Source organism: Impatiens glandulifera, chromosome 8 (assembly GCF_907164915.1).
Source record: "Impatiens glandulifera chromosome 8, dImpGla2.1, whole genome shotgun sequence".
NCBI classification, from domain to species: domain Eukaryota; kingdom Viridiplantae; phylum Streptophyta; class Magnoliopsida; order Ericales; family Balsaminaceae; genus Impatiens; species Impatiens glandulifera.
The window spans coordinates 10,401,318-10,418,247 of record NC_061869.1 but is presented as its reverse complement, the minus strand read 5'-3'; the positions used below and the strand labels follow the sequence as shown (position 1 = coordinate 10,418,247).

General features: G+C 29.4%; 2 protein-coding genes across 4 annotated transcripts; one reads left to right on the top strand and one right to left on the bottom strand.

Annotated features, from left to right (window-relative positions):
• Nucleotides 1-375: 375 nt before the first annotated feature.
• LOC124911453 (villin-1) lies at nt 376-6,291 on the top strand. Of its 3 annotated transcripts, none has more exons than XM_047451936.1 (23): nt 376-491; nt 789-923; nt 1,272-1,371; nt 1,471-1,539; nt 1,609-1,845; nt 1,924-2,101; nt 2,177-2,309; nt 2,391-2,556; nt 2,844-2,994; nt 3,076-3,161; nt 3,236-3,394; nt 3,681-3,749; nt 3,830-3,898; nt 3,979-4,119; nt 4,214-4,342; nt 4,431-4,581; nt 4,688-4,698; nt 4,783-4,923; nt 5,009-5,134; nt 5,201-5,263; nt 5,342-5,549; nt 5,635-5,762; nt 5,991-6,291. In XM_047451936.1, exons 2-23 carry the CDS (start codon nt 868-870, stop codon nt 6,102-6,104), a joined length of 2,685 nt encoding a protein of 894 aa, XP_047307892.1. In that variant the 5' UTR covers nt 376-491; nt 789-867; the 3' UTR covers nt 6,105-6,291. The 3 variants fall into 3 exon arrangements, with proteins under 3 accessions (XP_047307892.1, XP_047307891.1, XP_047307893.1); XM_047451935.1 differs by having other exon boundaries at nt 424-569; XM_047451937.1 differs by lacking the exon at nt 376-491 and adding an exon at nt 551-569 and having other exon boundaries at nt 799-923.
• Nucleotides 6,292-6,802: 511 nt separating this feature from the next.
• LOC124911891 (PHD finger-like domain-containing protein 5A) lies at nt 6,803-8,952 on the bottom strand. The gene is made up of 2 exons (XM_047452422.1): nt 8,794-8,952; nt 6,803-7,282 (listed from the first exon to the last, which is right to left on the bottom strand). Exon 2 carries the CDS (start codon nt 7,251-7,253, stop codon nt 6,921-6,923), a length of 333 nt encoding a protein of 110 aa, XP_047308378.1. The 5' UTR covers nt 7,254-7,282; nt 8,794-8,952; the 3' UTR covers nt 6,803-6,920.
• Between the last annotated feature and the right edge of the window lie 7,978 nt (nt 8,953-16,930).

The window sequence follows — 16,930 nt, the reverse complement described above, 5'->3', positions numbered from 1 at the left end:
TCTCATATTTAAATATTATTTTTTTGTAATAGAGAAAGTTATCATAATTCTTTTAACAATAATAATCTTAATTCAAATTAAAATATTATGGAAAATTGGATTTTTTAAACTTATAATTCAGATTTTTTTACTTACATCTAAAAAAAAGATTTTCACATTCAAAAGTTAAGTTGGTCCATCACCACCCAACAGTCTTAATTTTTTTTGTTTTTTTTTCACAGCAGAGACAGAAAGCAGTCCTCAGTGGGTCCCTGATTAGCTGGGTAAGCGCCTTTTCGAAAAATTTTCCATCTCCATTGTCAAATTTGCTTGAAAGGTCTCACCTTTCTCTATCAAATCAGATTAATCAAATTTACCCACTTCATTATACTCCAAATCTATAATATTTACTATCTTAATTCTTTAACTAAAATCAATTCTCCAAAATCAAATGGGAATATACCACATTCTTCATCCAGCCTCACCCAGATCCTGACAATCAAGTCTCCCAAGTAAAATTGTCTCTTCTCACCTTTGTATTTTCCTTCCTTCTTCATGTTTCTGTCTTGGAAACGATCCATGTTTAATGGGTATGTGTTGTTTCAAGATTGTTTTCCTTTTACCTGTCATTTCAGTTTATAAAAACATATATGGTTCGTCTTTTGGTGGGTAGATAGATGTCTTTGTCTTAGATCCAGCCAGAACAGAACAGTTATACTGTTCTTCAACTTCTCTTAGATTAATCTGAAACCTCATTTATTATCTCTTGGTGTATTTATGTAACTGTTGCTAATTAATTCTTACTGCAGGACATAACAGTTTTTATAGCAAGTCAAGATGAATGTTGCATGAGGAGGAGATTGTTGTATTGAATATATAAAGAAGATAATGGCTTTTTACAGTAAAGACATTGATACACCATTCTTTGGAGCAGGATCAAAGCCGTATCCCACCTAAAAAACTTCATTTTATTTATTATCCAGTTTAGGTTCTTCTTGTTTTCTGTGGATGGTTATTTATTAGACTAAGGGATTGTTAGATCTGAGGCTATCTCTTTGATGAATAAATGGGTTAAATGGCCAAAATATTATAAAGAATGAAGTAAGGATATATTGATATTTTAGTGAATCAAACAAGGCCTTAGTGATTTGTAATCTAGTTCAGATATGGGCTTATATTGATTCAATTGTAGATTTGATTTGATTTGATTTGTTTTGTTTGTTGTTCTTTCTGGATTACTATCTTGTCTTTGATTTTGGTAGCTTTCTGTTTCTTTAACGAGCATAATTCAGTGGTATAGAAATCTGGTGCATCGATAAACTTAAGTTGGTTACAGTTCCAAAGTCTTCATATGGGAAGTTCTTCAGTGGAAGTACATATGTTATTCTAAATGTAAATTTTCTGAATTAATATCAAAGATTATTTCAATGTTTTTTATACAGTTGAATTGCAGAAGTGCTCATTTCCTATTTTTACCAATGGATTTAACAGACCGTGTTGCTGAGAAATGATACTCCGCAGTATGATATTCATTACTGGATTGGAAATGAAGCTGATCAGGTTCTCTTTGACTTCTATTATCACTTAAATTGACAATCAACTGAAATCTTATAAAAAAAACATTGGCAGTCTGAATCAGTACTTGCGTCGGACAAAGCTCTTGAATTGGATGAAGCACTGGGGTCTTATGCTGTTCAATATAGAGAAGTTCAAGGTCGTGAAACTGAGAAATTTTTGTCATACTTTAAACCTTGTATTATCCCAATGGAAGGAGTTTATTCCTCGAAAAACGACATTGTTAATAAAGAAGTATACAATGTGAGCTTGTTATCTTGCAATGGTGACCATGTTGTTCATGTTAAAGAGGTAAATATTATTAACAACAGAGCTTTGATTTATGGGCATGTTAGCTTAAGATAATCTTCTGCATATTCTTCTGATCAGGTACCATTTGTTAGATCATCTCTGAACCACAATGATGTTTTCATACTTGATACTGCCTCGAAAATTTTTCTATTTAGTGGATGCAACTCTAGCATACAAGAAAGAGCTAAGGCTTTGGGAGTTGTTCAATATATCAAAGAGAAAAATCACGGTGGCAACTGTGAGGTGGCGACTATAGGTATATATATATATAGGTTCATGTTTTTTTCTTTCTTTCGGCATTCTCTTACTTTTTTTGTAAAAATGGCTGCAGATGATGGAAAATTTGTTGGAGATTCTGATGTTGGGGAATTCTGGAGCTTATTTGGTGGTTATGCACCAATTCCCAATGACATACCATCTGTTGTTGAGGAAAAGTCTCATATTCCATCTGTGAAATTATTCTGGTAAAAAAAAATTACAGTCTTGTTTACGTACCTTTAAATTTTCAAGTATTTGGTAGATTTTGATATTTCTCTTGTTTACAGGATAACACTTCAGGGAAAGCTAAATGAAATTGGGAGTGATGATTTGGACAAAAGAATGCTTATCTCAGATAAATGCTATATGTTGGATGGATATACATCTCTTTTCATTTGGATGGGAAAAAATACATCTATCACTGAACGGAAGTCTTCAATCTCGATCATAGAGGTAGTAAAGTACAGTTTGTCGGGATATTAGACCTGATTGAGAGAGCCTTAGACATTGGTTTGGTTTTTGGTTGAGTTTTTGTTTTGTGTTGTTGATCTGTCTCTTTGTTGCTTAATTGGCATCTTTTTATTATTGAAATTGACCTTATTTAAAAAGGATGAGATCATGTTTGAAAACTAAACTTAGTTAGAGGCAGATTTTCAGAAATTTAATTGATGTTTCTGATACAAAAAACAAAATTTAGAAGTGTTTCTAAATGGGGCTTTTTTGTCTGTGTCTTTCATTAGGAATTTGTGAGATCTCAAGGGAGATCAACTGTTACCAATACAGTCTTCTTAACAGAAGGTTCAGAAACTACATTATTTAGATCATACTTCAAAAGTTGGCCTCAAACAATTGAAACTAGGCTATATGAAGAAGGCCGAGGAAAAGTAGCAGGTTTTCTACCCATTTAAGAAACATATAATTTGCCAGATGATGACTGTATTTTGATTATGCTGATAATTTTATTTTTGTTAGCATTATTCAAGCAAAATGGCTATGATGTGAAAGAGTTACCTGAAGAACAGTTTGAACTGTTAATAGATTGCAACGGTACACTAAAGGTATGTTCTTTCTTTAAGCTGGCTAAATGAAATTGTACACCTTTAAGCTCATTGGTACTTTAATGGCATTTCAGGTTTGGCATGTTGACGGCGATGATGAAGTTACCCTTCTAACTGGTCTTGAGCAAAAAAGGCTTTATTCTGGAGACTGTTACATTGTCCAATACACCTATAATGGAAATAGGGGAGAAGAAAATCTTTTTTATACTTGGATTGGTCAATCTAGTGTAACTGTAAGCCTATCTCTCTTTCAATCTCTCTATTATTATAAAAGAATTCCTAATAACCAGGATAATGACAATTGACAAATCTCTCTACTATGCAACACCTTTCAAAAAAAAGAAAAAACTCATTCAAAAGAGTGTGTATTGAATTGAATAATAACAATATCCTATGCATCTGAATATAGTTGTTTTTAGACCCACATTTAAATATAGTTATTGTGTATGATCGCAGATTTACAGTGATATAAAGTGTTAAGCTTCTTCTAATAGCCTAAGAAATTGTTTGTTGTGTCAGGAAGATAGAGATAATGCTATTGCTCACACTCAAGCCATTGTCAACTCTATCAAGGGGGATCCGGTTTTGGTTGGTTTTTTTTTTTCTCATAAAATTGACTCGATCCTTCTAGTTTTAGCCAACCTGATCATTGACTTGGTTAATTTCAGGCCCAAATATTTGAGGGAAAGGAACCACTTCAATTTCTCTCAATTTTTCGTACATTGATAGTTTTGAAGGTTTCGTCGATACCCGAATCTGATTTCTTCCCTTTTTCCCTTTAATTTAACTAACTTGTACTGTATCACTACATTTACAGGGAGGCAACAGTTTAAGGTACAAGAAGTCAGTTGTAGATAAAGGCTTTGCTGATGATGAGACTTATAATGACTCAAAGACAGCTCTTTTTCGAGTTCAAGGAACACATCCAGATAACATGCAAGCTATCCAAGTTCTTCAGGTTATAAGTCACCTCTCTGTCTGAATTCTATTTCTTACTCTGCTTTAATAGGACAAACTGAAATAATAATAAAAATGGAAAAAACTCATTGCAGGTTTCGGGTTCTCTTAATTCATCATATTGCTACATTTTGAAGTCCGACACATCTGTCTTCACATGGTTAGGAAATCTTTCATCGTCCAGAGATCATGATCTTGTCGACAGAATGTTGTATCTAATAAACGTTAGTTTTCTCAATCTTATCAAGTTATTATTATAGTACAATTCTTTTCCCTTTAGTTTCAGAAGTACATATATGATGCTATTTGCAGCCATCATGGCAACCTATATTGGTAAGAGAAGGCAGTGAAACCGAGCTTTTTTGGGATGCTTTGGGTGGTAAGACAGAATATCCAAAGGAGAAAGAAACCAAAGAATTTGTAGAAGACCCACATTTGTTTACTTGCAACCTTACTAATAATGGTGAGAAATTTTAAAACAACCTTCCTTTGAATTTCAAAAGCATCGGCTCCAAAATTTCCTTAAAACAATGTCTAACTGTTTTGTTCCTTGCGCTAATCCCTTGCAGGTCAACTAAAGGTACATACTTATAAATAAATTGACAAAAACTTGTTTCATGTATATTTGAATGCAGAGGTTACACTTTTTCTGTATTTTTTTCAGGTGAAAGAAATTTTCAACTTTTCTCAAGACGATTTAGTTACAGAAGGCGTTCTAGCACTGGACTGCTATACTGAGATTTATGTGTGGGTAGGACGCCACTCGAGTATCAAATCAAAACAAGAAGCCCTTGTGATTGGCCAGGTAAGTCTTTTTTCTTCTTTTTTTGCAAAGTGAACTTGGATAGTTAGTTTCTCATATTCCACGTTTTTCATCTTGAAAGTGACAGAAATTCGTGGAGACCGACATTTTGGCTGAAGGGCTTTCTTTGAATATACCAATATACATCGTGACAGAAGGATATGAACCATCAATGTTCACACAATTCTTCGAATGGGATCCTTCTAAGGCAAACGTAAGGAAATGCATTTCCTAGTCTACTACTATTTACAATATTTAATCAAGCCTCAATTGATTGTAGATGATTGGCAATTCGTTTGAGAGGAAACTTGCTATTCTGAAGGGAAGAGCACAGGAAATGGAAGTAAGTCCATAATCTCTCTACATTGTATTGACAAGTTCTTGTTTATAGTTCATGTTATTAATCTTTTATTGAGTTCAGGCGCCTTTACGAAACGGTAGGAGAACATCCTTGGATACCACACCAGACAGTTTAAGAAACAGGTCTGGAACACCAAGAAATTTGTCCCCTGCATCTAACATCATTTCTGGCTTAAGCCTTAATGGATCTGGCGGTCGCAGATTTTCTAGCCCATCTTCATTTAACAGGAAGCCCAGTTCTGAATCTGTGGTTGATCTTGGGGATAATGGTAAGGAAATTCATCTATTCGGGTAAAGTCTTTCGTTCTGTTATTCTAAATCCTCATTCATTGTGTTGTATTTGTGCTTCTGCAGCCAACAATCTGGTTTTGGATAATCAAAGTGAAGATGATGGCACAAGCATAGCAGTTTATTATCCATATGACCAAGTGAAACTGGGCTCAGAGAACCCTGCAAATGGCATAGACATAACCAAAAGAGAGGTATTTAGTACTTACACTTCCTTAAGCAACCATCTCTTCAAAATTGCGATTCAATTCCAGATATTTGGTTTGTTTGATGACTTAAAATAAAGAAACTTGACTTATAATTCTAATCGAAATGACTCGAAATGACTGTATATGATTTTTTAAGTTTCAATTCCTATCGTTCAAACTTCCAAATTGCAATTCAATGATTTGATTATAGTTGGTTTGTTGCTTGCTTAACAGACATATTTGTCCCATGAGGAGTTCCAAGAGAAATTCCAAATGCCAAGGAGAGCATTTTATGGTCTTCCTAAATGGAAACAAAACAAGCTAAAGATGTCTCTCCAATTATTTTAAGGATTCAAGAACGACGAAGGAAGTTTTGGCTGGTTTCCACAAGTCTTGTTTTTTTTTGTTATGGTCACAGGTTTACAGGCTCCACAATTTTCTTGTGTTTGTCTTGTGTGTTTTGTTTAAGGAAGTCAACTTTGTTGTGTGCTTCGAACTCCTAAAATCTTATGATTCTATATAAGACTAACAAATTTTCAAAAAAATTATATACGTTGTTTGAAATAAACCTTGAGTTGAAGTGAAATTGAATTTTCAGACCCTCTACAAAAACTATATTTTCAATTTATTATCTGTTTGCAAACCTTTTTAATATCAAATTAAGATATAAGATATCTTGAAAAGAAATGGTTTAGACTTTAGATGATACATAAACCTTTATGTATTTTTATGTTCACAAAACTACTCTAATGAAGAATTATAAAGATTATTGTGTTTAATTTGAGTATTGATTCACTTTGGAAACAAAAAATTTATCATTTTGTAAGAAATCAAACAGAAAATTATTTATCTATAATTTATTTTGTTATCTTAAAATTATTCAAACAAAACACTTTTACTTCTTATGTTAATAATAATAAAAAACATTGTAACAAAATAGTATAATTAGTTTTAGTTTTATCTCTGAAAAAAAAAGGTTTATTATACACATTATTTATCCAAATATTGGCTTATATCTATCAGCATTTATATAAAGAGGTTAAAACAGGAATAATTTTTTCACAACTCAACATTCAAAATGACTACAAGTGTTGCAAATATAACAACAATTCAACGAATCAATCCCGGGCAGTAATAAAAAAGAACATTGTGAAATTAATAAAATCATCGCTTCTTGAAACCATACTTCTTGCGTTCGTAAAACAGATCAGTTTTAGCGCTTCCCAAGTTAACAATCTTTGGACAGCCATCTCTATCTTTCTCCTGTTGGGTGCATTCCTTGCAGTAATAGGCATCTGAAATCCCAACTCCTCCACATATGACACAACGCCCCTGAAAAGATCCGTAGTTGCATTCATCACATACCCTTACAAGGGTGCAAGGCCTAACATAGGAGTCACAAATTACACATTTTCCATCACATTTCTCGCAAAGTCTTCCAATTGCAATCCCAGGCTGCTTCCTGCACATTATCAAGTCAGGATGATGCTTCGCCATGATTTTTCACCTCCCAAATTTATGCTATTCTGAAATTGATCAACCAAGAACAATATTAGCTTAACTATACTCAATTCATGGAAACCCAATTTTAAACTGAAAATAAATTTCATACCAAAGGTATCTAGACCTGTAACCAGAATTCCATTGATGGTTTTTTAGTCAAATACAGATCTAGATTCAGATTCAGATTCAGACAAGATTGTTTCCAATGAGAAGAATAAGTGTATATATACATACAGGCTCAACATTAAAGGCTCACAAGCAAAGTTTTGATTACTATGAAACTGATATCTTTAAAATAAAATAGTGGAAATATGGGACTATAGCGGTAAGTGATTGAGGAAGCCTTTATTTTTTTGCTCACTCTCGACATTTTTCTAGGATATCAAAATGAAAACAAAGATAGATAAACAAGTCCACAGTTTTATAGGTTTAGAAGAAGAAGCTCATAAGCATAAGAGGAGAAAACAAGATTCAATTCATTCATTCATATTCAACATAATGCATTCATATTATAAGTTTAATATTCATATGTAGCTTCCTTCCTCTATTAACATTAAACCACTTAATAACCTTATAATTATTTATTACTATACCCCTCCTATTCATATAATACTTTAAGTTGCTTCAATATATACTACATGATTTCCTTAACCTAGACAAACTGCGAGTGCCTCCCAAGGCATATGTAGCCTCAACTCTCAAAGAGTCATGAAATCAAAGTAGATATAAGGCATATGTATGAAAAGAAGTCAAACCACCATAAAATAGAAACAGAAGGGGAAGAACATGCATTAATAATTCAATAATAAAGGACAACATCAAATTGCAACAAAAGTAAAAAATTCATCATGATAAACTTCATGGCCACAGGAAGATAGGCACGAAAGAGTTAAGACATGTTAAACAAAAATGAAGTAGAGGGAAAATCTGAAAACAATAATTCAATAATCAAATAAACCATATGGCATATTACAACAAAAGCCATAAAAAAGGATAAACTTCAATACCCATTCCACAAAGTTACACTATTTGTGCTATTTTTATGAACATATTGAAACTAAACCAAAAACATCTCAAAAAGTTGCAATCAAATGGGTCCAATGAGTTTATATAAAGCAAACTACAATTGGAAGTTCAAGTCTGCACTAAAATATCCATGAACCTGCAAGTTTATTTCCAAAGTGATCTACTGTAATACTTTTAAAGTTTACAGCTCAAAAATTGAGAATTTCATACACAATGGAACTTCAAGATTCATCTGAAATGAAACTGAGTATACGAAAACTGCTTATATGAAAGAATTAACAATAAAAATGCAGCTAATCATATGCTCTTGCCAATGTTTGGTAGACTTGGTTCAAGATAACATTTGCAGTTATACCCACAAAGCCTCATCATCAATTATCTAAAATATGACCATTGGGAAAGAAATCAAACAACTCGATAGACTACCAAATAATCAGAATGAAGATCGATCAGAATTCATGAAAACGAATAGGTCTGCGCAATAACTATGAAAATCATGATACAGTACCGGTACTGTTGACGGAGTTGGCGACGGCCGGAGAATCCCTCTTCTTCTCTCTCTCTCTTGGAGCTTCCACGGCGAGATTTACAACTGTATCTAGGGTTTACAGTAAAGGACTAAAGGGTGATTTAACTTTGTTTAGTTTTAGAATAATTCAGAAATGGGAGATTGAAATTTTTAATTTTTCTTTCTTTCAATTTAAAATAATCATAAAATTGATATTTATTAATAAAAACAAAACTAAATAAGAAAACCCAATAAGAATTTATTTTTATTCTCTAGAACAGTCTTAGCATCATTTTCAACCATATATAAAATGACATTTGTAATAAAATTAAAGGGTGGAATTTCAATTATATTATTTGTTCAAACAATTAAAATAAGAGGTTGATTTTTGTTTTCTTTTAAATACTAACTTTTTATTAGTCACTGGATGGGGATGGGGGAGATCACAACATTGTAAAAAATATCAGATAATTGATACAAATTAAGTTATGATATTATTATTAATTTTAATATATGAAGCAGTCATAACTTTTATTTTTATTTAAAATGTTTAAAATAAAATTAATTATATTAATTGTTGTTTAATTATATCCTTAAAAAAAAAAAATCATTTTCAAGAATATAGGTGGGCTCCTAACATAAATACACTTTGAGTGACACTAACATAGTCGTTCTTATGAAGATGAGTTCCCTATATATCATATGGGTGTTCAACCGAACCGTTTGAATATATTTTACAAACTGGTTAATCAATTAGTATTGGTATCGATTTTATCGATTCCAGTCGGTTAATCGGGTAAAACCGACTATATATTTTTAAGAAACTATTGGTTACGTCGTTCTCTTATTCATATTATGTTATGATATATAAATTATTAAATATGATAATATATCAATATTTAAAAATAATAATTAATATAAATTATAAAAAATATCTATATATATATATTATTAAATATTATAATATTTAAAAATTATAATTAATAAAAATTATAAAAAATATATATATTATTAAATATTATAATATATCTAATATTTTAAAAAATAAATGATATAAATTATACAATATAAATATATAATTAAATTATTATTAATTTATCAATTAAACATTTAAAAAATATAATTTAATGGAAAATAGAATAAGAATGGTTAAAACCAATTAACCAACCCCACTCACCCTCAATACAATACATCTAGATGGACACATTTGTCTCATTTTGACTATTCATATTCCATTGGTCGCGTTTGAACTTTAAAGAGCATTTGATAAAATAAATAAATATAAAGAGAAATAATCGGGGAGGGAAATTGGGAGAGGGAATTTAAAAAGGAATGACGTGGCGCATTTCACATTTGACTGAGTTTTCAATTGTCTTCATTAATCGGAATTCCCTTTCATGTAGCATTGCTATCAGAAACAATATCAACTCAAACTTTTCTTTCTGTTCTCTTATTTGTGCTATGAATTATTGTATTTCTTTCTCTCCAAGTATTGTAGACCAGAGCTCCAAAGAAGCATTTGAAAACATTCGCGTAGAAGCTATCACCTCATTTTTATTTACAAGCTCTATGATTTTGTTCCATGTACCTGTGTAAAGTTAGTGATATTCATTTTCTGAGCAAAATTGATCAACAACTTGGATACAAATGCGCACTCCCCAAACAGGTGGTCATGCTTTTCTCTTTTACTGCATAGATTGAGCAATTGATGTCTGGAATATTCATATACCTTTTAATTCTGTCTCTTATCGCCAATCTTTTCCTGAATGTCAATCAAATGATGAATTGGTGTCGAAGTATAACCTTTGAAGACCGGATTACTTTATGCCAATCGACCACTACCTCCTTTGTTCTAATGATCTCCCATGTTTTTCCTTTCACCAACATTCCATTCATAATAATATCTTAACTATTTGTACTAGTGTTTCCATTGAATTTCATATTATGGATCAGATTCAGAATTCTGACTTCTTCTTGAATATTCATAAGAATAAAACTGCATTTTCCTTCTTGAATATTTCTGACTGAGTACAATAGACATTTTTTTCGATTATTGATTCTGATTGATTGGAATTCCTCCCGAATAATTATGAGATTATTATCTAGTCATGGATCGTGCCAGAATAATATTTCTCTTCCATTACCGATTATGAACTTCATCATCTGACATGTCTCTCCTCTGGTTCTTAGAATTTTCTTCAAAGATCATGTCATTTTATTTGATTTGACATGTCCATATGTTGGATTCTCCTTCCATGAATCTCGTATGAAACCATTTGACCCATAATGAATCTGTTTTCATCTCAAGGGCCCATACACGTCTGATTGTGAGCGCTCGATTCCATATGACACAATTTTTAAGGCCAAACCCTCTTTCTTCCTTTGGGGTACATACAATTTCCCATTTGACCTTTTTGCCTCCTCTACCTTGAGTACCCCAGATGGAGTCTCTATTCAACTTATCTAGTTCAACCATTATTTGTTTGGGAATGACTATTTGTTGTTCCTAATAGCCAATTATTCCTATAATAACTTTTTTCACAATCTCTATTCTTCATGCGTATGATATGTTATTTGTAGCCCAACCAAATATATAATTTCTGACCTTTTTAATAAGTGGGCAAAAATGTGAGCTTTGAAGTTGATTTGTAGATAAGGGGACTCTAAAATATTTGACTAAGAGCGTTCATTCTTTTATCCCCATAATATTAAATATATTATGTTTCAAATCCTCCTTCACCCCTTCTCCATAGAAATCCTGAGTTTTGTCTTCATTAATAAATAAATCTCTAATACTAGAAAACATTGCCAGTGCTTTCTTGATTGTATAACAAATTCAACACGGAACAAATTATCAACGAAACAAAGGTGTTATTATTTTTTTAGAGGAGAAATTTGAATTTATGGTTGTTAGGATATTTTATTAACTATATTTCTTTTTTAATATTGAAGGAGGTGTTTTAATAAATAAAGATCTGACATGAAACTAAGTTAGCTGGCTTAATTCAGATTCGATCCAATTACTAAAATCAAAATACAATTAACTAAAACAATATTGTAAATTGCTTGTTTAGTTCTCAATATTAAAGTTCTGAACTAATTAAATTATATATAGTAAATTGAACTTCAAATAATTTAAAATAATTAATAAATCCAAGATTTAAGTATCATTTGTAAATAATTGGAGTGTTCTTTCTATTCACTTTCTAATTTTTGTTAGTCGATTAGTCAACTATATTTTCTTTACAAAAAAAAAACAATTATAGAAAAAAAGTCAAGAAACTCATTAATCATATATTTATGTTCAAATTTAACTAAAAATGAATGATATCATTACATAATAATACACTTTTACAACATAATAATTCTAGACCAATAAGTGTCTATTGTTATAAACTTTAAAATTATTAACATAAAATAATATTAAAGTATATCAAAGTATCCAAAAGAAAAGTTATTAAAAAAAAAAGTAACAAACCTTCAATATCATTCAAATTAAGTAAGATTAACATGTTAATATATTATACATATAATATAATATTATCTCATTCTACATAGAAAAAACTCATTTTTAAAAATCATTTGAACCTTATATAACATAAAATTTGACCTCTATTCTTACATGAATTTAGTGATTAGATTTTCTTTGTAAACAACATTTCCTACTAATGATAGACCTTTCAATGTTACATTTTGTAAAAATAAATAAATATTAAATAATAATGTTTCTTTTGTATTTCTAATTAACTCGATTTTTTTTTAAAATTTAAACATTTTTTTATTAATTATTTGAAATAAATAATTATAATTATCCTATTATTATAATTATTAAATATATTATTACTTGTAATATAAATAATAAATTAATATTATACTTTTATTACTGCTACAATGCTATTTATTTTAATAAAAAGTATTATAAATATAATCAATTATGATTGTTATATTAGAATTATAATGATAACTATTATATTATAATTTTAAAAGTAATAGTATAATGTCTATAGATTATTTATTAATATTTTATATGATTATGGACATTATACCATTAAACAATTCATTATAACATTAATTAATTATTATTTTCATTATATTATACATACTAAAATTATCTAGGGAATTAATTTATAAGATAATAATGATGGGTTTAAAAAATTATAATAGTAATATTTAAAGGATATTGTTTTTTGAGAAAAATAACATTTAAAAGTTATTAATATCGACTTCCATATAAAAATTTCTCAAAACAATATTGATTATAAATATTAAATAATAATATGTTCCGGAAAAGATAATGTATTACTTCAATATATTATATATATAATAATACAAAAACAATTTTGATAAATATTATTAATAAAAACTAATAACACAATTAAATTTATATACTAAATTCATCTAAAACTTTAATATATATAATATTTAAATTAATGAGAATATTATTTAATCACAACCAACAACCATGACATAAAAAAAATAAAAACAAATATAAAAGGGAATAATATATTTATATTCTTCCTTTATTATTATCATTATTTAAAATAAGGGAAGAATATAACTAGGTATAATTATGTAATTAATTATAATCCTTTTATTAATATATGCAAATCCATCTTTATCTTTAACACCTAAAATACAATAGATGATAAATTGAATATATATGTTATATAATATAAATCACACCTGTAAAATCTTGTCCTTTCAATATTTAATTTGATTTAATTTTATAAACTAATTAATCACCCAAATTTACATAAAAAGGACCATTCAAATTTACATGTTTATTTATTTAGAAACTTCCATAACATTTTAATATTATTCATAAAAATTATTTCATAGATTAAAATTAATATATATATATATATATTTATAAACGATGAATTACTTTAACATGTAAAAAAAATCCCTTTAATAAACTTTTACGCATGTATATATATCAAACTATATGACTCGATTATGACTATATAACACTAATAAAGATCCGAATTACTTTTGTTATATTTCTATCTTTTTTTATATAAGATGAGTCATTTTCATTAATAAAATTTTAATAACTTTTTGTTTCTTTTTTAACGCTCTTTTTCTGGTGCGCACAAGCGCGTGTTTATTCGTGTATATTATGTATAGCGTAATTCTAGAAGCACATTTCGCTTATCGATTCTCGGAATCTAGGTTAAATCCCTTCACATTTCAAGAAGTCGAGGAATGGAGAGCTGTGTTCTTTCCCTCATTTCACCTTCGAAACCTCCAATGTCTCCACAATCCATATGTTATACAAAGGGTAGGGTTCCAAATGAAATTCCATTCACCGGTCACATTGGATCTTCATCTGATGGTGCCTTATCCGATGGCGACTCAAATATTTTCTTTCAGAAATCAACTGATAGTGTACTCAAACCATTCGATCAAAGCGATGATTTATTGATGGATGGAATGCGATTAGAAATGTAAGATTATCATTCATTTTCCTATATAGCTTATCTCAAATTTATTGCGTTTTCTATACTATTTCACTGTTAATTGAATAGTTAATAATCGATAAATATATATAGAAAGGAATAAAGAAAAGAGAAAGCAAGAATTATATATAAAAATGAAACTTACTAACAAATTAGACATTTGTAGTTTAACTAGTGGTCGTATCTCTTTTAACTTTGTGATTAATCGTTATCTTAATACATATAAATCTATAAATTAGAAGACTCTTTTTGCGCATGGTTAATACTTAATTATCAATATGATTTTTTTACAGGATAATATTAAATGAAATCTTGGTTAAGAAGATGGAAAAGAAGATGCAAATTGAGGTGGACAATAAAGAAAAAGATGTCAAAGTAATAAGGGAATTGAATTTATACTTTTTTCTATTGGATTCTTTGATTCCTTCACAGTTATCAACTAACACTTTGAAAAATGATGCTACAAAGAAGTTTTACATACAATTAGTGAAATGTTTATTTATTTTATCTTGAATAACAATGATTTGTTTAGATAAATCTTCTTCATTTTATACACCTCTAAAGAAATTTGTCAAAATAAGGCATTTTGTATAAATATTATTGTAATATTTGTTTTACATGTATTCTTCAGATTCACCTAGACCTATTGATGAAGGAGATTCATAAAGTGAAACAAATCAATCATCAGATAGAAATGGAGGACGAGGTTTTGTGCAAAATAGTTGAGTCGATGGTAGAGGGAAGCTTAATGTTGAAATCAAGTAAGTGTTTTTCGAGTTTTTGTATGTTCGTATCTTATCATAATTTGAAATGTGAATGAATTTCAAGAAGAATGTGTTCCGGTAAACATGAAATTTGAATTGGAAACTGGAATGTCAATTGGAATTAGAACTGAAATCGGTGGTGTAATTCGAATTCTTAGATTTGGTACATCTAGAACTAAAATTAGAATTGGTGGTGTAATTCGTAATATACATAATATATATTTAAATTATTTTTAATTTAATTACAATTTTGTTAAATTTCTAATTTCAATTCAAATTCCAATTTCAACTTAAAATTTATACCATTATCATTGATTGGTAGATAGCTAAAAAAGTACATATGTATTAGTGTTTGAACATATATAACCTAACAATATGGGTTCATTATAAATCAAAAGATTACACACATGTTGACCTTGCTTTTACATGTCTTGCATTTATAATAGGGAATGCTTTAGACATGCGAGCTGAGATTAAATTGATAAGGGATCAGCTCAATAGCATAAAAGCACCTGAGGATGTGGTAATGAGTGAAGACTTAGATTTCGTCGAGGATAATATTGGGACGAAATCTATTATTAACACTCTTGTTATGAATCATCGAAATTGGTCCACTTGATATATATGATTCATGAAGGAGACATTCATCAGTTCGGCTTCCAATTCAAGTTAGTTTTTCTTGGTTCATTTCACAACTTCTTATGCTCTATTTTGTATATTGACAATTTCATATGGTTTTGTATTTTTCTTTGTTTTATGACATTGTTAAACTTTTACCATCTCATTTGATCATCTATGTGTTTGAACTTAGAAACATCAATGGAGAAGAGACATTAGTCTCTACTTCTACTATTATTGAGGATAATTTATCTTTTTATTATAATCGGATTCAAACTCGAATTATAATGTTCTCTTCATATTACTAGCTAGTTTGTCATTGTGTATGTTGTATGTATAGGAAGAAGGGACCGACCATCCCCTTTCCTTAGTAACACATTTGTCTAATTTGTCACTACATAGTAGATACTTATGTATTTCGAAATGAGAACTATATGATAAAAACACATATATTCATTCTCTAAGGTGGGTGTGATTAGAAATAGTCTTATTATTCATTTATGTAAATCTTTATGAATCCAAAAAATTATTTTTATAAACTAAACACTCTTTTTTTAGACATTTGCTTTTGTTTTTAAATTATTAACCTTTGCGACAAATCTTCTTAAGCTATAAACCTTTGGGAGAAATCATTAAAATTTTATCCCCCTTCTACTCTAGCGCCAACCAGAGGTGGATATTCTCGGCCTCTCTAAGTTTATGAGTTTGAGTCCGTCAGATGACAAGTTCTGCGTCTGATTAAATAGTTAAGTGTTTGCAGACTATATGTATAACCCGCAGAAATTAGTTGCACCCTACAGAAGAAGCGGAACCCAGCGCTCTAAAAAAAATCATTAAAATTTTGTATAACTATATGTTAAAATTGAAAAAAAATCAAATTTTTAGTTATTTTATATTTTGTAAAAAGAATATAAAAGTATTTGAATTAACAGACTATCTGAATATATATCTGAATCAACTTATCCTTGATAGATGAAGTTGTTAGAAAGGCATTAGAAAATGAGATTTTTTTTGGGGGGTGAAATGGTAGATATGTTTTTTTTTTAGAAACATGACTTAGATTATAAAATTAAGAAAATTAAGTGATTATGTCACATTTGTAAAATACAATATTTATTAAGTGAGCTGAAATTAACTGCAACCCTTAAGTTAAAGAGACGCTTAATCGTTACGAAGAGTGAGAAAACATCATTGAATAAATTTTAAATCCAATGTTAGATATATTATTGTCTCTTTATTCCCATTGATACTAAGTGTTATTTCAGTCCTTTTTTTTTCTTATATTGATATATAGTT

Coding starts and splice junctions, on each gene's coding strand:
- LOC124911891 (XM_047452422.1), bottom strand. CDS start 7,253: ATGGCGAAGCATCATCCTGACTTGATAATGTGCAGGAAGCAGCCTGGG.
- LOC124911453 (XM_047451936.1), top strand. CDS start 868: ATGGCTTTTTACAGTAAAGACATTGATACACCATTCTTTGGAGCAGGA. Junction 2,102..2,176: donor CTGTGAGGTGGCGACTATAG/GTATATATATAT, acceptor AAATGGCTGCAG/ATGATGGAAAATTTGTTGGA. Junction 3,395..3,680: donor TTGGTCAATCTAGTGTAACT/GTAAGCCTATCT, acceptor TTGTTGTGTCAG/GAAGATAGAGATAATGCTAT.